Genomic DNA, 27,445 nt, shown 5'->3' with positions numbered 1-27,445 from the left:
GAATCTGAATGACTTCAGTTTTACAGGAGGTTGCTCTGATGTCAGCGGTCCAGAAGCAGAGAACACATTACTTTATTGATAGCGTCTGGAAAACAGGACCTTTCACAAAGGACAAATACATGTGTTTGGAGACACAAACTGTTGTCAAATCATAGCATGGAGATGTCACATGAGGCCGCAGCTACAGCTGCATAATGTTTAGTCAGAGAACTTGTGTGTTTGATGTGGCGACCAGAAGACCAAAGTTCAGGTGATGAGTTTTTCACAGGCTGTCCTCTGCAGAAGAACTGTCTACGATAAATGCTGCCGGCTGCTTTTTGCTAGAGTTTATTAAATGCTTGAACTTTTCAGTCATTATCAGTGGCGTGATTAGCCTTTTAATTGGCGTATATATCTCCAGTAATAATTCGACCAATGATTTTTATGGAGCCATTCACCTGCCTGGGGCCACCTGCTCAAGATGAATTAATGTGTTAATTGAGTGGTGGATGAGGGCTAATATTGTGGGTTTTCATCACGCCTTGCACACAAACAAATACTGTGAAGCGGATTGTGGTGGGGTTGTTTTTGGACGGCGTAACACCAGGTGTTTCCCCTCCGTTAACACATGGGAGTGCACCATGAGGGATGCCCCCTCAGCTCTGCAAGGCTGACTTTCCAAATTGAGCTTCAATTGAATCATAATCAAAGACACTTTGCAAATATGTCTTTGAGAAAGTCCCACAGTTGAGAGGAAAATTAAAAACAGCAAACCAAGGGTGTTAAATTGACTGCTGCTATTAGATGCATGCAGAGCTCTGAGGCTGATGTATCAGCAGAGCCCACTAGCTTACACACAATACAGTTTTAGGACAGCTTTGCAGTGTAAAAACTCACAATAAGTGATGATAGAAAATATTTAACATTTAACTGAACAATTGTCTTTGCTTAACTTTGCTCTGTCATTCAAAGGTTAAAGTAAGTAAGGTTTAGACAGCCTAGTATGCTTTTATTTAGCATATAAGAGCAGTGCTAAGGGTGTAATCTGTTTAAAGATCTACTGTAGATGTGACTTCTAAGATGTTGAATTTGGTTTTGGACTATTTGTTGAATAAATACAAACCAATTGCTGAATCACAAAAGTCATTACAGATTTTCCAGTGATAAAAATGAAGCCTTTAGCTTCTCAAATATGCAAGTTTGATGCGTGTCCTTATCATAAAATAGTGAACTGAATCTGTTTAGACTTGATCAGACAAAATAAGACATTTTAGGACACCAGCATGGAGTTTGGAAACTTTTAACTAACATTTTTTTGTGTATTTGATGACATTGTGTGGTGCTACAAGTGAGAAATAAAATCAATAGGTTAATGATAATAAAAAATAAATTACAAAAACATTTTTTAAGTCAACTTTAGAGTAGCTAATTGATTTTCCAACAATTATTTTGGTATTTTAAGTATAATTTCAGTCATTTTCTCGTTACGGCTTTTTAAATGTGTGGAACTGAGGCGCTTTTTTTAATTTTTAAAATTTTTTAATTTTTACATCCGCTTAAGTTTCAGAATCCGTTACCAGTAGATCAGTGGCTTATTGCTTTGATCGGCTGATCATTTTGAATGGAAAAGTGCCCATCACACTTTGAAATTGTGTTTTTTTTTTTCTGACAATCAGGGTGTAACTCCAAATATTCCATTCGGTTTTAAATTTAAACAAAGAAAAGCAGTCAGTTCTCACACATTTTTGCTGAGACAAATTAATTTTTTGCATTTTTGCCAGGAAGAAATTAGTTAAAGAGACATTGACAAACAAGATAATTTGCAACTAATTTTCCTTTCAATTGAGCTGTCATTTTTAGCATTGTGCCAAAAAGCAAAACAAAAACCTTACCTTGGGCTATAGATACTTTTTTTTCTTTCTAATATTATGTCCATATCCTTTGTACACGAAACTGTTAATTGAGCAAATAATTGATAGATCAAGCAATCAAGAAATAAAATCTAAAAAATAAATCTCAAACTTTTCTCAGTTTGTTGTAATTTTAGAACTTATACCACTGAGATGTGGACATTTTATCAGATGTCACTGTACAGAGCATTAATTGTCAACCTGTATTCGGTCACTGGAGAGCCCTATGCTTTTCTTTGACAGCTGGACCGGCATTGTCAGAATTGTTCCTGTTCAGTAAAACACAACACACAGTTCCAAGAGTACATAAAGAACAACTTCCAGCTCCCGTTTAAGGGTGGGTGCCGTGGAGGAAGAGGAAGACGGAGCATTCATAAAGGAAGTTCACTCTCGGCTCTTTAGTCTACACTGCTGAGTAATGATTCTCCACAGGCCACATGGACAGCATGCTGCCTCCTGGCAACTGTGTGTGTGTGTGTGTGTGAGACTGAGTAGTGTGTGGGTATGAGGGAGAAACGGTGTCAGTGATACTCAGGGGAGGGGGGCGCGGGGTGTTTTGTGAATGATCTTCGTCTGCCCCTGACAGCTGTGTGTATTTGTGTATAAAGTGCGGCAGTTACTTGGTGATGGTTTGTGTGTGTGCGTGCGTGCGTGTCTGTCTGCCGCTGCCTCAGGAGCCTCTCTGACCTGCTCTTACTCCACGTGTCACCAGCCATCCGTCTTTCTTTACTAACATGGGCCGTTTTTATCCCGCTGACAGCCACAAGACGGAGATGCGTTTTCCAGCTCAGTCTTTTTCAGAACTCATTGTCGTGTTTTAAATAGTATCATCCATTAGACTCCCACGTTTTCCCAAAAACTTCACAGCGCTGAGTGTGTTGTTGGAGAAATTGATGAACGCTTTTGAAAGCTGGCTGCCGTGCATGTGCTTATAGATTTGACTGAACGCTTCCGGGTTTATTGACTTCTGCAAACTATTGTAAGTTATCCAGCCATTAGTTAGTGATACTGTTGGAATCTTCGGTTTAATGGCTCGAAAGGTTAATGTGCACACTTAGATTGTTACATTACTTGATCTGAATAATTGCATGCTCTATGTTGCAATTGAAAATACTCTTGGGAAAAAAAAACAAGCTCCTCATGGACAAATGTCAGACTTGGGCTATTGCATCAGGGCACGCTGGAATGTAAAGGTAATTCATTTCTTTTGACATTTACCTTCTAAAATGCTCCAGATTAGCATAGTAATATCCTTCTCTGAGCCAGTGTGGGACTACAGACTTCATTTAAATGACGTATGGTGTGTGTTTTTATGGAATAAAGTGGTTAACCTTTAAATGGGTGCAGTTGTTGATACTCGAAGGTAGAGAATGATGCTTCCTCCCAGCTCTCATACGGCACTCACCTTTGATCTCCGCAAAGGAGAAAAGCCATTGGCTCATATATAAGGCAAAAGACAAGGGAACATAAGCAGACGAGGAGCAGTTGATTTTCTGCCTTTATGTCTTTGTGGAACTCAGTCGCGGTGTGTGTTGTTGGGGATTGTGCCCTCTAGTCATTGCCTTCCTTTCTGTTTTGCCTAATGTGATATTCGCTATTTTGTTTTTTTTTTCAAGGCTAATAAAACAAAAGCTGCGGAGTGTACTCGGCAGCAAGTTAAAAAAGCCTGGGAAGACTGAAGTAACTTTAGCGAACAGTGATGATTCAATACCCAAATCATGAGACCAGTGAGAGCCCCCTGTTCTCAACATTTAGATCACAACAGCAGGACAACAATTGATAGTGTCTAATAGACGACAGAAATGTCTTAAATCATCATTTGCTTTTTTGTTTACAAACATACAATATCATCTAGTTTATTTTAGGATTTTTAGATTAAAATCTTAATTCAAATCGGTTAATGGATTGATCTATTAATCAAGAAGATAATCAAAAGATTTCTGGATAATTAAGATCATATTTCCCACCCCATATGTGTTAAATTGGAAACTTTTAATTAGTAAATGTCTTGACTATTTTTTAATTAAATTGACTTGTTTCATACTCATATCTGTTGATTTCCTTTATATCCTATATCAGTGAATAGAATGTCATTGGGCTTTGGACTGTAACTTTGGCAAAACAAGAACATTCGGTCCTGTCAACTGGGGCTCCAGGAGATTGCGGACACTGTTCTAATAGTTTGTAGACCAAGTGATGAATTGACCAATCAGGAAAATAACAGCTGATGAATGAAATCATTAGTTGTAGCCTTACGTTTGATTGCTTTAGGGCTGCGGACTATTGGTCAGATAAAATTTGAACGTCGCCATACCCTGTAATCATTTGTTACAATCTTAAATAACAGTAGCTTCACATCGTAGCAACAGAGTAATGACAAGTGGAGTACGACTTGGACTCGAAAATTTACAGTTCAACATGAAGTTGAGCTTGCACTTGTTTCTGTACAGAAGTGTAGCAGGTGTCTGATAAACGGTGTGTATGATATGGAGTCACTGTTTGGGAGTGGTTTGATTTGCTTATGATTAAAAAAAAAAAGGGCAATCAATGGTCAGCAGGGGGAAGTTACATAGACGAAAGCAGCAGCAGAAAAGCTATAGCCCTGTTGTTTCTGCTTTGTGTGGCAGGTAGCAATAATATATGCACTAAAGATACATTTGAACAGTACTGGATGCTTGCTGATGCTAAAATTGAGCTCTGGTTGTGACACTTGAATGTGGTCATGTGGCTGTTTAAAAAAAGGTGCTGGCATGTTTCCTCCATGAACCAGAAAATTTGCATGACTACCTCTGTGACTGTTTTGTTTTTGGAAGAGTGCAAATTTACAACTGTAGCGGTGTTAGTCATCGTCTTCGGTCAGCCCCTCACTTGTTTTGCAAGCATATTGGAATTGTCCTTCACTGTTGCCTACAAGCTTAATGTGTCCATACTGTAGTTGATATTAAAACTGGACAGCTAAGCCACAATGCACAAAACCTGTATTCCAGTGAAATTGCTAGTCTGTGATTCAGATTATGACCAGGCATGTTTTCCTCAGGTTCTGTGTGTGTGTGTGTGTGTGTGTGTGTGTGTGTGTGTGTGTGTGTGTGTGTGTGTGTGTGTGTGTGTGTGTGTGTGTGTGTGTGTGTGTGTGTGTGTGTGTGTGTGTGTGTGTGTGTGTGTGTGTGTGTGTGTGTGTGTGCAGAACAGTGTCTGACGTCAGCGTCACAGTTGTGACTGTAACCATGAGGCAGCCGGTGAACCAGCCAGGTCCTTAAGTGGCTTCGCCTCATTCAGTAGCCAGGGTATTTTTGGCATAGTAGTGAGTGACACACTTATCGTAATGGGTCGTCCGGGGTGCCAATGGTCAGCCTGAATAAGCATCCTTCTCGGCAGCGCCTGCTGAGCCTCGGCAACGTGATGTAACCGATCACTGTCTTGCCTCCAATGCTGACGGAGGAGTCACTGCCCACTAACGGGCATCAAGTGGCTTATCTCTGAGCTGAAGAGGAGAGCAGAGACCACTTTTTCTTCCATGAGCTTTCCTGGTGAAGTGCTCATGTGACCTGAGTGGCACTGCCACTCTTAAACTGTACTCTGTAAACCACACTGGTGTGCTTTGCAGGGTGAGTGTCCACCGTAACTCAAACTGTATTTTAATAGTGTTGAGGATCAGTGTATAACTGATGTCCTTTCATTTTAAAACATTGAACAGGTTAGAAATTAAGAAATGATTTGAATATGACTCACAAAGAAGAGGGACTTCTTATTGTTTAAATTTTTTCAGCGTGCCACTTTTTAATGAGTACTGATACCTGATTTGAAAATAAGTTTTTCCAATATATTTTTTATTTTGTCATTAAGCAGAGTCACATGTTAAATCGCACAATAAAATAGTCTAAAAATTGCAAAATTTGATTTAACTCTGAAACTGTCTAAGCAAAGAAGTAGTATTAGAGTGTGACCTGCCAGTCAGTGCCAGCTTTAGGTTGTTGACATATTTATTTATTTTCAATACTAATAGTTGTTCAGTCATGACTAAACTAAAATTTGGAGGTTTGTCCTTTTCTACAAAGCATCATCTTTTTTTTTCCTGGGTTCTGATCTTTCATCACTTTCTTCACGAGCAGTGATGAAGGCAAACCCATCTAATGTGTATCTTCAGGTGCAGTATACATCACTTGGACTCTACTATTATGCCACGGGTAAATGATGAACATCTGGTTTGCTGCCTGCTGTTTCTCACCACAAAGTGCACTCTGCCCACTGGCCCTGCTCTCAGCCCCTCTGAGCTCCCATCCAAACACCCATCGTCTCGTCTCACTCCCGGGAATCAGCCACTGTCACCTGGAAATATAAGTTTGGCCTGACAGGTTGACAGCCGGCAGTCAGGGTGAATGTTCACTCTCTTGTACCTCCAACCTTAACATCGCGCTGACAGGTCAGGCAGCAGGCAGCCCACTTTTATTTTCACTGGATGGTCTCAGCAAGCTGTTCTGATCTGCCCAACAGGAGGTTTTTTCCACACTGGCCCTATCAGTACAGTGTGGGAACCAGTTAGTGTCTAGCAGCTATGCTGTTATTCATGAGTAAACAATCGCTTGCATGTGCCAGTCACCACTGTGACATTGGTATTAATCTGCTGAGGTTCTTCTCAATGTAGGAGCATTTCTGTAAGGAATTTTTTGAGCTGTAATGGGTTTCATATCCAGTTAAAGAACAGTAAAAAAATGAGAATCCAATGTTGTGCAGTACCAGTGTAAACTACCAGTCAAAGTTTTGACTTGTGAGGTAGAACGTGCAAATCTGTTTTTCCTAAATATGATTGTACTCTTAGATTCTTATAATTATTTTTCTGTTATGATGAATGTATCCAAAGAGTTAAGTTTGTATTACGGGGTAATATAACAACCTAATGTACACTCATCATAATGCAACAAGTGATGTGTTTTTGTCTCTCAAAGTTCATACTTTGATATTGTAACACAGTGTTTATGAAGTAGAAGTTTCTAACGCTATTCCAGACAACGCTGATGATGCTAAAGAGAGCTCATTCTGTAGCTGTTAAAAAATCAAGACTTCATACGTGGACTGACATTAACGTGTTAAGCTGGTAGAGTGCTTCTTGTGTGCTCATATGTGGATCATCAGAAAGCTTCAGAAACCTCCGTCCCCTACTACTTTCCAGTTTGAGGGTAGATTACATTCGAACACTTCCTTACCTTTCTGACACCAGCCATCTGATTTTTACATTACATACAGCGCTCTTACACAGCTAGTTGTTGCATTTCTCATGTGTACAATTGAGTGCAACATTATGAATGTCTTGCTGCAGAGACTTTTGGAAAATTTGTGACATTCTCACTACATCGCTCCAGCTTTCCAGTCCTCTAAAATATGGTCATTCGAATCAGGTATGAGCTCTTTTTGTACTGCACATCGTACCAGCCACCTCTTTTCTCGTGTAGCCCAGCCCTTACTCAGGAAAAAAAAAAAAAGATGTGTTAAAGTTTGTTCTTGATATCAGGAAAAAGTAGTTTGCCAAAAAATCTAAATTGAAGGTCAAGCTGGAACTGTCAGTCCTCTTAGAAGACGACGTTGCCTCAGTATCTCAGGATGGTAGGTCAGTTGTCGTTATATGAGCTACGTATTTGGGCACATTATGACAAACTGTGATGTGAGATGCAGTAGATAACTCAAAAGCTTGTTCGTGGACCTAGCTAGGTTTATAATCTAAACTACATTGCCATTAACTGAGTCAGCGGTCTGTGTAGACACTGGTGTCTGCGCTGCCTCCATGGTTTATTTCTCCCTGTGTGATTGTTAAATGTCAAAGTAAAGTGGAAGCTATAAGAAGAGTCTACTGGTCTGTAAGTTTTTTAGATGTCCTCTTATCAAATCTCTTTTTAACAAACCCAGGAATATCTGTAATATATGCGACACCTAGCTTTTGGCTGCGTGTCAGTGGGAGTTAAAGGTGCCCAGATATGCAAGGAACCTTTTTCAACAACTCTCTTTCCTTTCACTTCTTTCAAACCGATCCTAATTGATGCAAGAGCGGTGCTTTTGTTTTTTAACTCCTATCTTTTTGTTGTCTTCTATGTTGTTCTTATTAACCTTAAATAGCCCCGGAACGGCTTTGCTTCTTCCCCCATCTCCCTGAGATGCGAAAGCAGGATTTGTCATCTGAGTGTGCATGTTCCCTTCTTCCTCTCCTCCCTGAACATCTTTTGAGTTCTTTGGAACAGCTGGGTGAACATCTGGGTGAGTAGGGTGCTGTTGCCTTTGCTCAGTGTGGATGATAGCACCAGCAGGCGTGTGCTTGCCACCCCCTCTACCCAGCCCACTCCTCGCTTTTATACAGTCATGCAGCGGTCAGATCGAAGTTGGAACTTCCCAGGCTGATGCGGTGGGAAGTCTAATTGCTTAATTGAGACCATGTTCTGTTTGTTTTTGTCCTAACTCCACCTCTCAGGTGTCTGTTTTCCCCAGTTATATGATCACACCTGTTTTTGATCTTTATTTTAAAGATCATTTGAACAAGTAGTCCACATTGTTTACCACACTACTGCTGGGTCTCCACTGTGTTTTGGTTTGTGACTGCTCTGACAAAGATTTAAAAGTTGCAATTAACATTATATAATAATTTAAATTATGAAAGTAATGGGAATTTTAAGAAATGTTTTCCGGCTTAAAAATGTAATTGATCCATTGTGATTTCACTGCTATCTAAAGGAATATTTTTTTATACTGAGTTCCTGTTGCATTTTATTTTGGGATGCACAAACGGTATCAGCATCATCGTAGGTCTCGGCTCTAGCATGAACTGCAGGCATTAGCCCAAAAAACATGTTGGCAGGAAGGTATAGGCTCACAGACTAAAAGTTTTTATTTTTGTTAGAAATTGTTGCATAAAAATGTGTGTCATCCTAAGTGAAGTAGATTTCAGAGCTAGCACAGTAACAGTAGGTTTAATATGTCAGTCACACCGCAGATCTGATGGCAATACTGCGAAAATTTTAATATCATACATCCCTAGTTTGTTAGTTTCATCAGCTTCAATGTTTGTTCGAATGTGACACCTAAGTTCTGTCATTAAAACTGTACTTTTGATACCTCGCTTGGAAGAATATAAGTGTTTTTGTACAGAACTCTTTTTTATGTATCAAAAATATTGAATGTTGTCCAAACGTTGAAGTAAGGATCAGTTCAATTAACATTCTGTTCAACTCAAACAGCTGTGCAGAAACCTGGGCTACATAAAATTTCAAAAGCTTGATGATTCAAATTTCTTAAATTATTTTTTTTGGCAATATTGTAAACTGTTGTATTTTTATTTAAATGTTAATCTCCCTCTTTTTTTGTTTTGTGGACCCCTTTGAAAATATGATCATATTATTTAGATAATAAAACTAGATGGAGCTGAAAAGAGTACAAATGTCATTAGATATTCAGTACAATATGGTACTGAACATTTAAAAAAAAAAACTCTATCAAGGACAAGTTTTGCTTTGTACCAAAAAAGGAAAGAAGTTTAACACATCAGCCTGAGTTCTTTGCACTCTTATCTAAAGAGTTTGTATCTCTAGATGCAGTTTAAAGGCAGTCTGCTTTTAAGTGTAGGGTAGTGTTACCAGCATGACTCCTCATACAGCTGCAGAAATGTCAGTGGAGAAAGTGGATGATGAGCACTGTCCCTTGTTCTGGAGGAAAGTGCTTAACCCTTCACTTCAGCTGTTCAGAGCTTAAACAGTGAAAGACTGGAGCTACTGGGTAGCTCCCACTGTGAATGTGAATAACCGCATTAATGTGAAGTAAGCTGTTGCTGCAACAAAGTGAAGAGATTCACTTAACTTGCTCCTTTAAATAATTCTCAATGCCAAACTTAAAATTGTTGAAAAAGGGTGGAATATCCTGTCCCTCTTTGACGTGATGCGTGTGATTCCACGACCATATGAGGGCGGTCTTAGCCGGCGTGTGTTGGCACTGGTGTGTCGTTGCGTGTCGAAGGGCTTTAAGGCAGAACAATGGTGTGTGTGCCGAGCCGAGGCCATGTGGCCGTGTGGCGGATTAAATTAGCAGCAGTTGTTTATCGTCTGTCCCCCCCGGTCCATCTGCTCTGCTCGGCCCATGGACTCTAGCTCTGCTCTCAGGCACTGCCCCCCTCCTCCGAACCCGCTCCGCCCTCCCCAACCCCTTACAAATCCCTATCCCCATCCCTGTGTTACACACACACACACACACACACACACACACACACACACACACACACACACACACACACACACACACACACACACACACACACACACACACACACACACACGATTGTGAATAGTTGCAATATCCACCAGCAGCCCAGTCATGACACAATATACTCAGTGCAACCTCTTCTGCCAAGAGTGCTCTGGCTTTCCTCTATGCAGATTAGCCATGTGCTAATTGTGGTTATTTATTTATTTTTTTATGGAAGAGAGAAAAAAGGGAGGGGTGGAGTTTCCTCCGGAATTGATTAGATGACTGAGCAAAAAAAAAAAAAAAAAAAAGACAGTGTTGAGATGCCATTCAGCCTGAATGTTTGAGATTTTGTTTTTGTGAGTTTGGAATCATCCTTTAAGTTGAATTTGAGTTGAGAATATTTTGACCTTTTAATAATAATCTGAATTTGTTCAAAGACCACTTAGCCTTTATCTGATTCTGATAAGAGAGATGAGTACATTTATACTACTACGGTATGTCTGAATGAAAATGTAAGTGGTTTGCATCTGTTATTATGGTATTCTTGATGAAACGCTAAAGTACTTGCTACTTGTTATCAGCAGAATGATCTATCTATCTGCAGTATGTTTTATCTGACAAAACATGCTGTTCACCTTTTGGATCAAAAATCAGACTGAAACAAATGAGTGGGTTTTTGCAGCACATTGCCGCCTACTTTTGATCTGTGTCTGTCAGGGAATTTCCCCCACACATCAGAACTACAGTTTCTTGTCACGTGAGTTTTGCCATGATATTACACACTGACTAATGTGTCTTTACGGAGCCAGAACCAATATCAAGGAGACCTTTAGCTGTTATTTAGAACTGACATACGTTTGGAGTAAAAATGTAAATCTTGTCAAAATGCAGAATAACACAAACTGCAACACAATAGTTTGCTGAAATCCATTTCTTTAGGTTGCGCATAGTTTTAATGACGAAAACGTTTTTGATGTTTATTACTGAGTGTTGATAGGTTATTTTCTAGCCGAGGTAGAGCAGTTTAAAACTAATTCATTTTATTGGGAATGAACTGAATAATCAATACAGATAATTGGAGTCAGAAACCCTTTGTGCCCATAGCTGGCAATTGCAAGATCATAGTAAAAACATTACTAGCTGCAATAGAGGAGAATCATAATGTCAGTGAACTAATTCATTGATGGTCGTAATGCCTCAGTATATATCCAGAGTGCTAACATGAGGCCGCATTATCCTCTGAGAGCATTGGACTAAGCTTGAGTGCATTTTATTGCCTATGAATTCACACTTTTGTAAGTAAATAAATAAATATGCCTGTTTCTTTTTTGAGAAAATATTACATGCTCTTTTAGAGGATGTTGTTGCTTTACCGTTGAATGTACTTGTTAGCTTGTTTTGTTGTTGAATGCTGAAGTGTCGTGCAGAACGATTTTGCTTGAGATCAGTTGAGGGTGAACATTTTTGACTCTTGGTTGAGCAAGCTATAACATTTGAATTACTTATGAGACATTTTATGGCCACAACGATCACCAGATTAGTCAAGAATCAGGGAAAGATGATTTTTTTTTTTTTAAAGTAGCTGTTAGATGCAGCAGTAAACAGAATAAGTTGCTTTTTTATGTGAGTAGAATTTCTTTAAAATTAGTCATTGAAAATCTGACTTAGATGATATTCCATGTTGTTAGAAAATAGTTCGATTACTACAGAAAAATGTGTCACATTTTTCCTGGAGAGTGGCAGATGGCAGATTTTTGTGTGAGACCTTCGTTGTAGTCATTTGTCTTTCAAAGCACAAGGACTCAGACTTTCACTCCACTCAGCGGTGTTGCATGCCTTATCGTCTTTCCACTGCGTCCATCTTGCCCTCACCACTTCCAACCACTGACATTTTCCTGTGATACATCAGAAATGAATCCCTTTCTGTCCTTTACCTTGAACAATGACCAACCACACTGACTTCCAAACAAAGAAAGTAAGTTCATTTGTACTGCTGAAGATACTAGTGATGTGAAAATTTGATTGAACCTTTATTTTTATTGTTAAAGAGCCTATGTTATGCTTTTTGTTTTTCACCCTTTCCTTGAATGTGTTATATTGTGCATAGTCTGCAAAATTATAAAGCCCAAAGTCCACACCAGAGAGATTGTCTCTCCCACAGAAAGCTCTGCTCCTTACCAGCCTAAAATGTGGTATTTGTAGTTTTGCTTCTCTTCCTTCACTTGTTGATGTCACCACTATCTAGCGACTAGAGTGACGTGATCTTAAAGGGGAACTTCGTTTTTTTTCAACCTGGGGTCTGTTTCCATATGTAATTTCATACATGTGAGTGATGAAGAAATGAATTTTCGACATAGCTCCAGTATTTAGCCAGGCAGGCAGCTTAGCAGCTCAGCTAGCAGCTCAGCTAGCAGCTCGGCTAGCGTCCTGAGATTTGGATACAGACCACAACAAAGAGCGATCGCCAGGTAATGTGGAGATTTTCGTTCACTTCTCATCTCTAGTATGTTGTGGGACAGTCATTGAGACTATCCGAGCCGGTCAGTGTGGGACAAAAGCACGTTAGGGCGGACTTTGACGCGGGGGGGTCAGCTGCCCCATACTTTTCGCTAGCTGAGCTGCTAGCTGAGCTGCTAAGCTGCCTGCCTGGCTAAATACTGGAGCTATGTCGAAAATTCATTTCTCCATCACTCACATGTATGAAATTACATATGGAAACAGACCCCAGGTTGAAAACAAAAAACGAAGTTCCCCTTTAATGAAAGACTGAGCAGCTTCCTCACATCTCATCATCATTTTGGTGTTAAAGCCTCCTTTTGGTACGGCTTTGTGCCTATACGCAGAGATGTGGGCTACATTATCAAACCAATGTTACCTGACTTTTGTCAGGCCAGCTGACCAGCCACTTTTCTTAAAGAGACATTAGCTAAGACAAGGCAGAGGATGAGAAGACTAGTACAGCAATGCACAATAGGAGAAATTTGATGAATTTTGTAACATTAGAAATACTGAACATATTCCAGTACATCCCAAAAATTAAATTATAGACCTGTAAATGTGCTTGATATGGCCTCTTTAACACTCACTTGCATGTTTTTTTTTTTCATTTTAAAATGCTTTAATACTTTAATTCTTTGATCTGAAACTAACTAGCGCAATGCTCATCATTCTTTCTACTGTTTATTTTTTAAATCAACCTTGTACCTTTAATATTTAACATTTTGCTAATTTTAATCATTATTTTGTTTGGTTATGATTAAATACTCAACTTTGATGCTAAAACCTGGGAAAACAGATTTGGCTTCTCGAGGTCCGTATTCAACAGCAGCAGTGCTCCACTCTTGGTACTGCCTTTCTAAAGAGTTAATTCTACGGCTAAGAGAAGAGGAACAGAGCCTTGTATCACAGTTCCTGACCTCTCTATACAAGATGCAGTAGCCGCTGTTTAGTGTGGTGGAAGCACACATACGCACACTCACAAAGGCCTCAGCCAAAGCTCTCTGGGATCTTGGAGGATGTGTAATGGTGTGTCAGATGTGAACAACTTAAGCAATGCAAGGAAAATACTGGTAAACAGATCAATGAAGGCCCAAGCAGTAGACCGGCCACGGCTATCTCCCAGCCTGCAGCGTACAGATGTGTTAACATGATCGAATGTGTTGAGGAGTAAAAAACAAGGTGTGTTGAAGAGATTTGACGTCCTCAGATTTATGCCAGGCAGCAGACTATATACGTTTAAAGCCGTCATGACTTTTTATTTATGTTATTAGATTATATTGAGCATCCAGACAAGAGTTACACCAATATCCCCGTTCATGTTAGTATTTTATTGAATGCTGACTGGATTATGCTGTGGGGATTTTAGTAGATGGACTAGGTGTGACGATGCCTTAAAGGGTAATTCAAGTTTATTGTCCATACTTATCAACGACTTTAATTACAGTTTGTAGTCCTGAAACTAATGATTGGGTAATTTCATTAGTTATTATTCTGGGTATAAGACAGGGAAAAGCAGGACATTTTAAAGCACATAGATTACTTTTTGCATCTAGAATCAACAACTGGCTTTCATTAATTAGTGAAACCGTTGTCCATCAGTTAATTAATTAAATCGCAAATCACTACGTCTCACTCTAATATTTTTTAAGATTTTTTTTTCTAAAGGAAGCATTGGACTACAGCTTTTTTGTTTTGCCAAGACAATTAGTGAAGTCTGTGAATAGTTATCATAATATCATGAAACATTGAGTAAATGTTCATGCAAAAAAGTGACTGGTGTGAGGCAGGAACTGGCCTTTTGCTTGTGCGCTCGGTGTGCTGCATGCTTACCGTTGCTATCTGATCACCTGCTCAAATGACCGCTATCTTCATCTTTGGAGTGGCTGTTAAATGAGACACGAGAGCGAGACGAGTGGTTGTTTTGAGAACGTCAGCGGTGATTCTCCACGTGGCCTTGGGAGCTGGAAACCCTCATTGTAGTCGAGCTGTACTTGCCAGCTCTCTCCCTGCTGAGCCGAGCGCCGAGCTGTCAGGCTTCTTAATGGAAAAGCGGGTACACAAGCTGGTGTAGAAATATTCTCACTGCCGGCAAAATATCGACCGAAATTGGTGAGGGGAAAAAAAAAGCTTGATTGTTTTATGGGCCGGTCATCGCTAGGAGATTTTGTCTAAATGAGAAATAGATTTTACCTTTAGTGTGGCTGCTTTGTAGTTTGTTAGCATACTAGTCATTTTTCATGTGGATCGGAGGACGTTAGCGAGTGATTCAGGCCTCTTCGGTACACTTTATGGATGACACAGGAGGCTCTGTCTAACTGCTTAAGCAGCTCATTAGGAAAGAGCTATAGCATATTTCTATCCGGTGAAATACCCAGTTTTGTTTGTAGGAATGTGGAGATGTTCTCTTCTTGTTGCTGTAATTGGACAAATCCACCTGTCCAAAATAGATTGAAAGCCGGCACCAAGGTGGTGTCTGCTGCAGTACTTTCCATCAGTCATCTTTAAGCTGACCAGGAGGCTGTTTGGACTCCCATCATAACATGATGTCAGGTGGGGGGGGGTGGGGGGGGGGGTGGGGGGGGCTGGGTGGGGGGGGAGTTCTGGTGTCCTTCCTTGCAGACTGGGGTTAAAAGTGCATTAGAGGTCACAGGAGAATGACTACCGGGGCCTGTTACCTTTCCCCCACAGTGCGGTTGGTAATGACCCAAGGGAGCGTAGTAACACCCCCCTCACACACATGCACGCACTCACACACACACATACACACATACATACACTCCTCTCCTGTACACACATACAACATAACACACACACATACTCTCCTGAACCTGGAGGAGCTCAGGAGAGTGTGGCCTGGGGGAGGCTGGAGGGAAAATCTGGAGTGGAATATGTTATCTTGGATAACGTTGGTTGACCGCACTGACAGCTTGTTGATCCACTCCCCCCCACCTCCACCTCCCAACACCTACAGTCTTCCCCAACACACATATTTTCACACACACCAGCCTCCTGCTGAGCCACCCCCCCCTCCTCCTCCCGACCTCCTCTCTCTCTCATTGCAGCACTGTCATTCATAGAGTGCCAAAGCCTGCTGCTTTATTAAAGCCCAGGAAGAGCAAGGCCTGGCCCAGGTTCAAACAGCAGTGCAGCTGGGACCTGTTACATTTTCGGCAGACTGCCCTCTCCGTCTCGCTGGCTATAAATAGCCTCAGTGGTTGTCTCCCTTAACCAAGGAAAAGAGGTTTTGGGGGGAGGAAAAAACACACACACAGATTAATAACCGTGGGAAGCAATGAAAGCTTTGTGTCTGCTGCCCGAGGTCAGCAGGCCAGGAGGTGTTGCTACTTCAAAGCCCCCATTGTGGCTCGTACTTTCAGACGCTGCTGCGGTGAGTTTGATGGGAACACACAGCCAGCGGTGTGATGAGCGATGGCATCAGACCACAGCAGCCGGCCAAGATACTCACACAGCCCTAGTGTGCGTGTTTTATTTTTTAGGTTTTCAAGTGGTGACCAGTTCATAATAATGCGATGTAATTCTATGTTTTTAATTGCGTTTATTTTTTATTACACTGCACGAGGGTTGCGTTTGGGGGGATTCCACCAAGCTCATCTTTTATGTACACACACAGCATCACACTTTATGTCCTTGGCTCCAGCTGTTGACGGACGAGGCTACCTCATTATGACCCCCCCCCTTCCCACTTTCCATTTCCCTCACCGACTCTGGAGCCAGAGACGGCCGTCTGGCCCACTAACATTGCCTGCCTGGGCCATGTGGATCTCCACGCTGGCCAAGGTCAGCCCCCACCACCACCTCCACCACCCCAGCTTCCACACTGACGTGGCTCCAGCTGAGGGGTGGGCCCAGTTCCAGCCACCGCAGACACTTCCACTTCTTTAAGCTTATTTTCATAGAAACTCTCCCCGACGTCTCCGCCGTAACAGTATCCACCCACTGGCACAATGATCTCCTGGGCAGGGAAACGCTCCTGGCGGATGTAGTGGGCTCATTCATTCATTCATGGCCAATTTTTTCCCTTTCTAGTTGGAAAGTAAATCCACTACTGTTTTTTCCCTCCCCCTTCTGCTTTTTGTTCTATATTTGCTTGATTATAGTGTGACTGGTTTATGAGATGATGCTTGCACGACACATTGCAATGGCAGAGTCATCATTTGTGTTCATCACTGAGTAATGCCTTTTCAAGAAAGCCCACTGAAACAGGTTCTGAAATAACTCTGACTAAATTTGACCTGGACTGCATTGTCTCATCCTTTCCTGTCACATCAGTGGATTCTGAACAATATCCTATCAGTTGCATCATTATAGAGCTTGTTAGGGTGTGTGACTGCACAGTCTAATAGGGCAGGGGACACCATAACCATCAACCCCAAATCCTAGACTGCATGACAGATAATTATCTCTAAAGTCAAACCTTTTCCATGCAGTTTTGATGACAGAATTGTCAGTCCAGCCATCCACTGTTTTAGCTCAAACATACATTACAGTTTCTCTTTGTTTGTCCTCTAGCCTCCAAGCCCGATGGACCAGGTAGGGAAGATGCGTGGCCAGCCATATGGAGGACCCAACCCTTACTCGCAGCAGCAGCAAGGACCTCCCACAGGACCTGGACCACAGCAGGGAGGCTCTTATCCAGGGCAGGGCTATGGACCTCCAGGCCCTCAGAGGTACCCAATGGGGATGCAGAGCCGAACACCTGGCACTATGGGCGGCATGCAGTATGGACAGCAGGTCAGTAATTATTGGCTTAGATTGCTATCCTCACAGTTGTTATTGCAATCTTACCCAACAGCTGCAGTCACAGGCTTCAGAAGATCAAAAATGTCACATAAGATGTTTTTTGTACACAAATTGTCAGATCTCCAGTGATTTTAGCCCCAGTTTTATCCAATTCTTTTACCATCTGGATTTTTTAGATTAAACATAGCAGGTTATTTACCACAAAGCTGAGATGATCAGCCCTCCTTGTACATTTGTTTGCACAATCACCACAGCTACATTTAGTAGAAAGTCTAAGATGAAAATCATTTATGAGGAAAGCGTTTCAAGTCCAACATGTGACTACGTATTTGTCTGGAAAAGGAGTCATGTCAGTCAATTTCAAAAATACAGATTCAGACTTCTGGGGTTCCTTTGTTCCTAAGGAGCTAAGCTATATTCTTTTTAGAATTGGTAGAGTAGTTTTACAGTGTTTCAATGGAGTCATAGATTAGCTAGAGAGCTATAGCTGCTATTGGAGGGAAGGAGTGGGTGAAGAGAGAAGCAGCGACTACGTAGATTCACACATTTTAGAGGAAGCAACTGTGTAATATTACATCTGAGGGACTTTCAGGCAAGGAGGTATTGTTTTCATAGAATAAACTATAAATTTACACCTTTGATTCATAAAGAAAAGCTATTAGGGGTTAAATGAATGACTGGACAATGACTTAAGGCACTTTTTCATGTAAAGAGGAGGTGAACTCAGATGAGACATCACTGTTGGATTGGATGGGCTGCTTTTTAAAATCAGTGAGGGGTGTTTGTCCTGCTCACTTTTGTCTTTTGAACTGGAATAAGGGAGATATTTCAATATTGATGAAGTGACGCTTGGCCTGTTTTCTAAGAAAAACCAAGTTACCACTGCTGCTGCCTGTGATTTTGCTGGATGAAGTGAGAAAATGCAGACTTGCATTACCAGAGCCAAGCCGAGTCAGTGCTATTACTAGAAAGTGTAGACCAGGTGAACCCAAGAAGTTATTAAAAATGAAAGACCTCCTGCCTTAGGAGAGGTCTTTTAATGGAACCATTTTGAATCTCGATGGTACTTAGTCATGGTCTGAGGCATGGTTTGAAGTCTGGACCACAAGTTAATAAGTTTTTTTAATATTCCTGTTAGTTTAAGCAGCAGAGCATTTATGTGATCTGTGACCTAGTATTTCAGGAATGGAGGACATAGTAGAAAATAAGAGATACAGCAACTTTTTCAAACAGATTCTCCACCCATCAGGTGTGGGGACTTTTTCAGGAGTTCAAATCCAGGTGCTTTTTCACAGTGAGTAGTCTCGATCCAAACCTTTTGAATTATAATCAGTTCAGTCTAAAAATGAATGTTGGATTTCAGGAAAAGGTGAAAATATTTACAAGAGGAATCCTGCCGGAGACAAATTGCCCCTTTAACTTGAGGTGGAGGAGGGGACTTTGTTTGCATGTCATACTCCTCTCTCTCTCTCTCTCCTTGTGTAATGTCTGCTTCTCTCCAATCATCTATCCAATAACAGCAAAATGGCAAGAAAATAACTTTGAGAAAAATGCGGAAATAATGGATGTAGCTGTACTTAAGGCAATAGTTTGTCATTTCCCGACAGTTAGATGCGGCAATCAATACCACTCCCATGTCTTTTCATTTAACATAAAGCTGGAGGCAGGAGACTGTTAACTTAACTTGGCGTCATCACTTGAAATGGGGAGGAAACGGCTAAACTGGCTACATCCATGATGATCAGACCCTCAGTACAACCTCAGATTGTTATTTTTACACCTAATTTTTTGCAAACCAGCTATAATGTCAGACTGCATTTGCACCTGGTTTAAACATGTGATCAAACACAGAGAACACGTTAACTCCAGGTATAAATGGAATATTACATATGCTGGTAGAAGGATTTTGTTCCCTTCCAACCGACCTAAGCTAATTATTTCCCCATGTTTATGCTAAGCGTAGCTCTTTCAAGCTTCATATTTAGGCAAATAAATGTATCCCAAACTGTCAAGCTATTCATTTAATGTCCCTATAGCAGTAAGACTGCACAGGACCAGGAATCACTCACTGTTCGTTGAGGTCTAGTAGGAAAAGGTGTGTGTTTTAGATTATGCACTGGATCACAGAGGACCAACAAAGTTCATGGAAAGCTCAACCAACCTGTAATTTCAGCATCTTTTCCACCTGAAACCTCAAAGGTACTGACGAAGAAAAGCTCTTACAGGCACAGACCCAAAGAGAGCAGTCCATCAATTTTTCACTGTCTGGTTTATTTTCATGCTTGAAAGCAAAAGATGGGGAAAAATTCAAGCTGTGTCGGCGGGCACAGTGGGCAGCACCTTCTGGCTGCGTCCTCCAATTGAAAACAGCAAACATCCAGTTTGCCGTAGCTACTTACTCATAGCTAGGAATAAGCCCCTTCTTGAACTCTCTCAGCCAGGCAGTGCGTCTTAACAGAGAAATGCATGCAGGGAATCCCGTAGAGTGAAGGCTTTTCTTCCACGTCCGCTGCCTGTGGTCTTGTGCCCATTGTGTGGTGTGATTATCTCATACTGGCCTGCCTGGTGTCTGACCGTGGACTCGATAAGTGCCCTGCAGAGAAGAAAACGGCTTCCCTGCCTTTGTCAGACAGATACAATGCAGCCACTTCATGTTGTTTTACATGTGTGGCAATTCTTTATTACCTTGTATTCTCTTTGAGTTCTTGAGTAGATGAGGAACTCCCCCCTCGCTCCCTCCAAAAAAGGAGAAAGAAAAACACGTGGCATTTTTCTCTTCTTTTATTACAATGTATCTTCACAAGGTCAGTGCTTTCTCCTTCCATGCTCCTTGAGGGTAATGAAACGAAAACACTGTATTGAAAGGCGTTCCGCGCGCAGGATCGGGCAGAATATGAAAAAGCTTATATTGAAGTTCAAGGAGATGAAGTCAAAACTCAATTTTTATTTTCATGGCAGTAATTTAAAGCGATACACGGCTGAATGCCAACACTTCAGTTTATAGTAAGGAACACACCCCTCAGACAGAGAGAGAGCAGTTGTCTTTCCCTTTTAATCTGTAAGAAAGATGAAGAGGTGCTCTGATTACTCTGCCGAGAGTGAATGGTAAAAAAAAAAAAAAATCAAAGGGGTGGCTTGAAAGATTGGGTTATTTTTATATATTTTTGCAGCTTTAGAAACGATTCTGTCAGTACACATGCTGTATTCAGGTGGTGACTGGTACCACAGAGGCTCAGTATAGTAAACCCATGGTAAAAAAAAAAACTGTTTGGATTCACAGACCCATCAACTGTGTTATGTTCTGTCTACTCATGTTTTGTGGTTCAACACTTACTGGTCTTCCCCTTTTGATGTAAACTACCATGGATTCTAACTCATCATCATGTTTCTATGTCTAGATGTCAGCCTATGGACAGCAGGGCCCAGGAGGCTATAGCCAGCAAAGCCAGGGCTACTATGGTCAGCACGGTCCACCTCCTCACACCGGCCAGCAGCAACCTCCATACCCTGGCCAGCCCCAGGGCAGCTCTGGACCTCCCTACCCCCAACAGGGCCATCCTTCGCAACCTCCAGGCCAACACGGGCAACCAGGACCCCCTTACCAACAATCCCAAGGTTCCCATGGCGCTCCTCCAGGTCAGCCTCCCTATAGCCAGCCCCCACAGTCTCAGCCAGGACAGCCGCCCTATGTCCCTCCTCAGCAGCAGCAGCAGCCTCAACAGCAGCAGCAGCAGCAGCAGCAGGGTCCTGGTCCTCAAAGTCAGCAGGGCCCTCAAGGCCAGCCAGGGTACCCGCAACCCTCTGGACCACAGCCACCACAGCAGCAGCAGCAGCAACAGCAAGGCCCCCCACAACAACAACAACCACCACAACAGCAACCACAACAACCAGGAGGTCCACCTCCTCAAGCCCAGCAACCTCCAGGTCATGGCCAGCAGAGTCAACCGTCACCCTACTCACAGACACCACCCCTGCAGCAGCAGCAGCAGCAACAGCAACAACAACCACAACAACAGCAACAGCAGCAGCAACAACAACAACAACAACAACAACAACAACAACAGCAGCAACAGCAACAGTCTCCATATCAGAGGTTTCCACCTCCTCCACAGGTAATACCTGCGCAGAGCTCTATTGACGCACTTTAGCTGTAATGTGATGTAGGTTGTCGGGCGCATCTGTGTTTCCATCACATTGTACTTTTCTGCACTCTCTCAATGCTGTAATGAGGTCCGTGGCTCTCTTACGATGTTGATGCAAACTGAAAGCTGTCTGTAGTTGTTTCAGAGGAAAGGTGGTTCCTTTCTGTTGAAAATGAATCGCATGCATTTAGTTTTCTCTAACATGACACATCAAAAAAAAGAGTTAAATGTTTCTAACTGTGAAACAGTTATGGGAGATTTTGAATAAACTTTTAACGCAAGTCATGCATGGCTGCCTTGTTGCTTAATTAAAGTTTGATTACTCAGTTAATTAAAGAGGCTCCTGTCTGTTAAATGGCAATTAAGTACAACAGGATTTAGACTACACAGCACAACAACTCCTTCATTACATGGCAGCAAAGCGTTGCTGTTTTTGGTTGTTAGTTAAACTAAAAGGCACAGACGTAGAGCTGTGAAGTAAAGCAATGAGTTTTCCAGCCTCATGTCTCTGCTATGGTGACACAGACATGCCATACAGTAAATATTCAAATCACAGTTGGTCATGGCACACCACATTAATTCAGCCCAGTTGAGATCTGTTATGTGAATCAGTGTGAAAGTGGTTGCACTGCTGTACACTGCAAAGAGCAAACAAATTAATAAGATTCTTGACTTGAAGATTTTTTTTTTTACATGCCCTGAATCCATTGTGTTATCTTTCTCATTTTTTCAATCAGGAACTCTCCCAGGATTCCTTTAGCTCTCAGTCCAGCGCTCCTACTTCTAACCAGCCCAACAAGAGCAGTCAAGAAGACAGCATGCAGGCACGGCCATCCAGTCTGCCGGTGAGCCTTCTGTCTCTTTATTTATCATCTGCCTTATGGTTGTCGTAGCAATGCTTCATCCACTGACCTCCACAAAACACCTCTGTAGTTTGATCTATAAATAATGGATTTTATTACCCTCCAACACTGCCAAAAAATTCAACTAAAGCAACATATGCAATAAAATTTCAGTTGCCATTGTAAGGCCCGAGTCTGTTTGGACTTTAAATTTCTGAAACTGTAGACGCATATATACTTGTCACATTTTAACATCCAGTGTTTAACAGAAAAGCCCTAGAAAATCACTCTGCAAGAGTTTTTACAGCTCCCTTGTCTGTCCTTTCAGTCAACATGGAAGATACTACTAATTAAATAGAAGAGATTCTTTTGAGATTGTGCTTTTGTTATATAGTATGACCAAGACCCTCTTCAGTATAAAGCAGTGTATAGATAATCAATTGATGGATAGATATTACAGTGGAGGCTGACAGGAAATGTAGGGAAACAGAGCAGGGGCATCACATGCAACAAGGGTCCCGGTGGCCAAGAGTTGACTTGGGTTGCTTGAGCCCATGAGGTAAGCACCCTAACCCCTCAGTCATTGGGTCACCCTTTAGGAGATTTTTAGACCAAATCTCATCCAGTTACTTTCTTGATCTGGCCCCAGTTTCAGTTCAACAGAGTTCATAGTTTGACAAACCAGTCATTTATTCAGACTCCAAAGTACACAGTTAACACCAACCATTTTTTCTTACCATCCTTAAAGCTCACATAGAAGTCCAGTTAATTACTCGAAAGAACTGATGCTGCCTGGGTTTGTTATAATGCAGCAAGACACATAGTTTTCAGTAACATCTTACACCAAAATTTCTTGTGTGACCTGTGTACTCGGACTGAGGAAATTATATAGAAATGTGGAGGAAATATTGACTTTTGGAGCCTGCTGTGCAATCGATTTGAGCACCGAACACTTGGATTCAGCTACACAATCTATCCAGAGCTACGTATGTGGGTATTACATGCTTTACTAGTGGGTCAAAAATCAGTACTTTGGATTCCTGCTCAGTTACTGACATGAGTTGAGATACTAAAGTCTGGAAAGAATTTTGACATGTTTTGACCATTTTTCCCCCCAGTTGCTATATATCAAAGTTTTGGACCTAGAATCTGAATATTAACGAGCCCAACTCTGTCACCTTTCTGCCATTTCTGAGTTCGACAGACACAGAGTACACAACAGCTAGCTGATCCCACAAGTGAGTAAAGCATGTTCAAGCAGTGCAGGATTATACTCGTTAGAAAGAAAAAAAATTCTGAGAGTGGGGAAAATAGATATTTCTGCCAGGAAAAGGATTGTTGAAAGTGAAGTAAATCTGGCATCTGATAGCCCTCTGGCTAAGATAAAGGTGAGAGAACCCCCCACCCCATCTTCCCTGTTAAAGAGGTGCCTCGCTGTAACACGTTGCAGTTTCCATGGCAGTGTTTATAGGTCAGACTGCGGTGCTAACCTCATTCTGGGCCTCAGGGAAGGAGAGTGAGAAATGAGATCATTAATGAGAGAGAATGAAAGTGAGAGAGCAGAGTCGGCGGTGAGGGGGGCGGGAGGGGATTGAGGGAGTGCAAGCAAATAACTTCAAATAGTGTGAGTGATTGGTTGGAGTGGGAGATACCGAGAGGGAGGGAGGGATGAGAGACAGCGCTGTCTACGCCAGTAGGGGATGCCCTCAGGATGTGTTTCCCTCCTCTTTTATTTATTTCTGTTATTTATTTATACATCTCTCCGTGGGCTCAGCCATTGGCCGAGCTGGCCTGGCCAGGTCTATTTTTATTTATTTATTTTTTTCCCCTCTAACTTCTCAGGGATTCCCTATCCGTGCTGTGCAATTGGTGGAGAGAGCCATTAATCTGGCTAAGGTAGACATGAACCGATCACCCCCCCCTCCTTTGCTCTGCATCCCTGCAGAGCGTGCATGACACTGTGTGCAGATTAGGTCATGCTAACTGAGAGTATAACCCTGAGAGTCAAAACAGCTGACTTGACTCCTGCAGGTGTTATGAGTAGATGTGCACCAGTGGCATCTGTTGTACCGGGGATTGAGGCTGTTTTGTAAACCCTTCCCTAGCATACAAAAAGTAGAAAATATAAAAGTGAGAATGCTGTCCTTTTTTATGAATAGAAATATATGCTAAATGTACAACTTCATTAAACCTAACCTTGATTATAAATAGCTGTTAAAGTATTTTGAATTAGCAGTAGGGATGAGTGTAAAACCTCCAAAACCATGTGGTATTAACTGAAATGTAGCCATAGCACTGGGTAAAATGACTGTCATGGGTTAAAAATTAACATTCAGTACTAGGCTGTGTTCTTATTCCAATTTCAAAAAAGGAGCTGGACATTAGTTGCAAAAAGCATTTCTTTCCTAGAATATGTTGGCCTTTATATACCCATGTCAAAAAGCTCACAGTACAATCAAACATCTGGATTCAGCTTTACAAAAAGCTTCACAACACAAAGATGCTCTTAAGAACTAGTTGAAAAACCAAGAGTGTTAAACCTTAATTTGCACGTCACACACTTGTCTTTTGCAGTCGCTGTGGATTGTTGTTTATGCTGCAATGTCATGACTGAAATTCTCAGTGTTTAATTCGACAAAGTTTTGTTAAATCGATATTAATGTTATTGCCTCAGTATAAAAATAAGTGCCCTAACAGCAATAAATAGCGGTTTTTGTGTGTTCGGCAAGGAAGTGTACAACCCAGCCTTATATCCCAATCTGTTGCAATTGTACTTTTTATTTTGTTGTACTATTGACATTTCCTTCTCCATTCACTAAATGGATTAACAGATTAGATAGTTATTCTAGCACTTGATTCAGAATGGCTCATTTGTACTCATTTGTATTTGTGTATCACAAAGGAAATGTTGTTAGCCTCGTCTTAAATTACTTACTAGTTTTCCAAATAAAATTCACCTGACAGATTGTTAGATATAGATTTAATTTAAAGGAAAAACACGTGTTTATCTTTTAAGAAACTGCAGTGATTCATTTGTAAAGAGGCATTGCTTTTAATCTGCCTCAGATCCTGTTTGAATCCCAATCCAACAGCGAGTGAGGGGTAAACGCCATTTAGCTACTTTAGTCGCTTTTGCGCAGAGCCAGCCAGACATCACCTCATCCAGAGCACAGATGGGTCTGTTTGAGCCAGGTGCTTAAAAACCCAGCGTCTGTTAGGCCGCTGCTGAGGTGGGAATAAAGGTGTGCAGGAGGCTCAGCGCCTGCTGGTAGGCGCAGGTAGGAAAGCAACAGTCAGCTTGAGAGAAAGGCTGTGGAGGAGGGAGCAAAAAGCACAGGCAGTGATAGCGGAACTAGCCGAGCAGGTTGAACTGGTTCCTGGTTTGTTTTCACCCTGTGGCTCCAGGACACATGCACAGTTCAACTGTTGAGTATTTATCATGCTGCTGATCGAAACTGCTCAATCACACAACACGAGAGAGAAAGAGAGAGAGAGCAGGGGAGAGAAACAGCCCTCTACACAACTGCAAAGTTGTCGTCTTTTTGGTCTAAGAATATTCGTGTGACCTAATAACACTGATGTCATTTCTAGCAAAAGAATTGAATTAGGTGCTGAGAGGAAGGAGAGAAAGAAAGGACGTTTTTTTGTACTTTTCTTGTTCTAATGCGTCACATTATTGACTTAGTCTGTAATGAATAACCATAGTTGCTGATTAAAGGGGCGCTCCACCAATTTTCCTGAGGAAAATTTTTGCTCTTGTCGATGAGTACTGGACAGCCCATGAAAACTATTGACTAATCTCTGCTGCAGCTCTGGAAAAATGCTTTCCAAAGTTTGAAAAAAATAATCCTGATGACACAGTGATGTCAACTCGACAGGGTTATCTACAGCTTAGGTTACATAGCTGAAATGAACCTTTAATGACCCAGTTGTCTGTTGATTACGTTTTTAGTGCTACAATCTCAGTCATATTTAAAAATAATATTTTTTCAAGGGAGCTTTGTCAGCAACAGCAATGTGATTAAGCTTAATTTACAATTTACCTTAGCATGTCCAGTGTCTTTACTGCGCATGGTAGCCTTGCAGGAGCTAATACAAAAGCCCACCTCCTCCACTGTGGCCCCAGCTTGAAGTAAAGCAGCTGAGCGTCGGTGCTGTCACCATCAGACTTTCATACTTTCTGGATGTGACACTTCCTCTCCTCACAGAAAGGGGAGTAACTACCAGACCACCATCAACCTCTGTCGCTCCCTCCCACCTTACTTCTTCCCTGTTTTGTTTTTTTATTTTTTAAATCTCCTTCTTGTCCTCTCCCAGGTCTTTTGTACACCCTTTCTCCAGTGTGGGGATAATCCCACTCAGGACCGCCCACTGCTTGTGGTGCTCCTCTTTTCTGATGTGTCTGAATGTGCTCCAGACTTGAGAGGAAGGTCACATGTTGGTCACACACTCGCACTCAAGTTTGTTTTTCTGTCCTCCGTCATCACGTTCCTCTGGTTCCTCTTGCCTTCCCAAATAAGAGGCTTCATCCAGAGTGCTTTCATCTTGAAAGAAGAGCTCAGGCTTCACGTTGTCTACTTTATTTGTGTTGCTGCATATCTGTCTCCTAACAGTGGTATATTTAAGTAGACTTTGTACATTTATGTAGCCCTACTTGGCGATCGAAGCTGTAAGACGTGATGGATAGATGGCTTTGAGGATTTGGAATGATGAAGGTACAATCTTTGTTTTTCTGTCAGTTGATGTTTGTTTTCCTAATTTGCCAATTTGCTTTTTTTTACTTTGAAAATAATTCAGACTCCTAGTTTTCCCACCTTTAAATGTATCACTAAATGTGTGCCTGTCAGGACCCCACCCTCGCATGAATCCAGCCTCATCCAGTGCATTTGCAAAGCTCACAGACCACCCACATCACAACAACAGACCCCCCCGCGCTCCTGTAATGACCTTTAATGTTATGTGCCAAGCCTCCTGATCTGGAACCGAGGGATCTTCCAGTCTCGCTGATCAACTCTAAGTCCCCCCCCACCCCACCCCCCTACCCCTTGCAATCCCCGTTCCCTGCTCAGCCCAGCCCAGCTCTGCTCTCCTGCGG

General features: G+C 41.8%; 2 protein-coding genes across 2 annotated transcripts in view; one reads left to right on the top strand and one right to left on the bottom strand.

Annotated features, from left to right (window-relative positions):
• Positions 1 to 27,445, bottom strand: part of tmem222b (transmembrane protein 222b) — a 538,745-nt gene that overhangs the window by 445,284 nt on the left and 66,016 nt on the right. The window lies entirely within an intron of this gene.
• The window catches only part of arid1ab (AT rich interactive domain 1Ab (SWI-like)), a 53,724-nt gene that overhangs the window by 5,676 nt on the left and 20,603 nt on the right, over positions 1 to 27,445 (top strand). The window contains exons 2-4 of the mRNA XM_051955208.1: positions 17,136 to 17,357; positions 20,765 to 21,478; positions 22,246 to 22,353. Of these exons, the coding sequence (XP_051811168.1) occupies positions 17,136 to 17,357; positions 20,765 to 21,478; positions 22,246 to 22,353 (1,044 nt within the window). The remainder of the gene's footprint in view (positions 1 to 17,135; positions 17,358 to 20,764; positions 21,479 to 22,245; positions 22,354 to 27,445) is intronic.

The sequence above is a fragment of the Acanthochromis polyacanthus genome, chromosome 11, assembly GCF_021347895.1.
Source record: "Acanthochromis polyacanthus isolate Apoly-LR-REF ecotype Palm Island chromosome 11, KAUST_Apoly_ChrSc, whole genome shotgun sequence".
In the NCBI taxonomy this organism is placed as follows: Eukaryota; Metazoa; Chordata; class Actinopteri; family Pomacentridae; genus Acanthochromis; species Acanthochromis polyacanthus.
The sequence above is the reverse complement of the archived record's forward strand: the minus strand, read 5'-3'. Positions and strand labels throughout refer to the sequence as shown.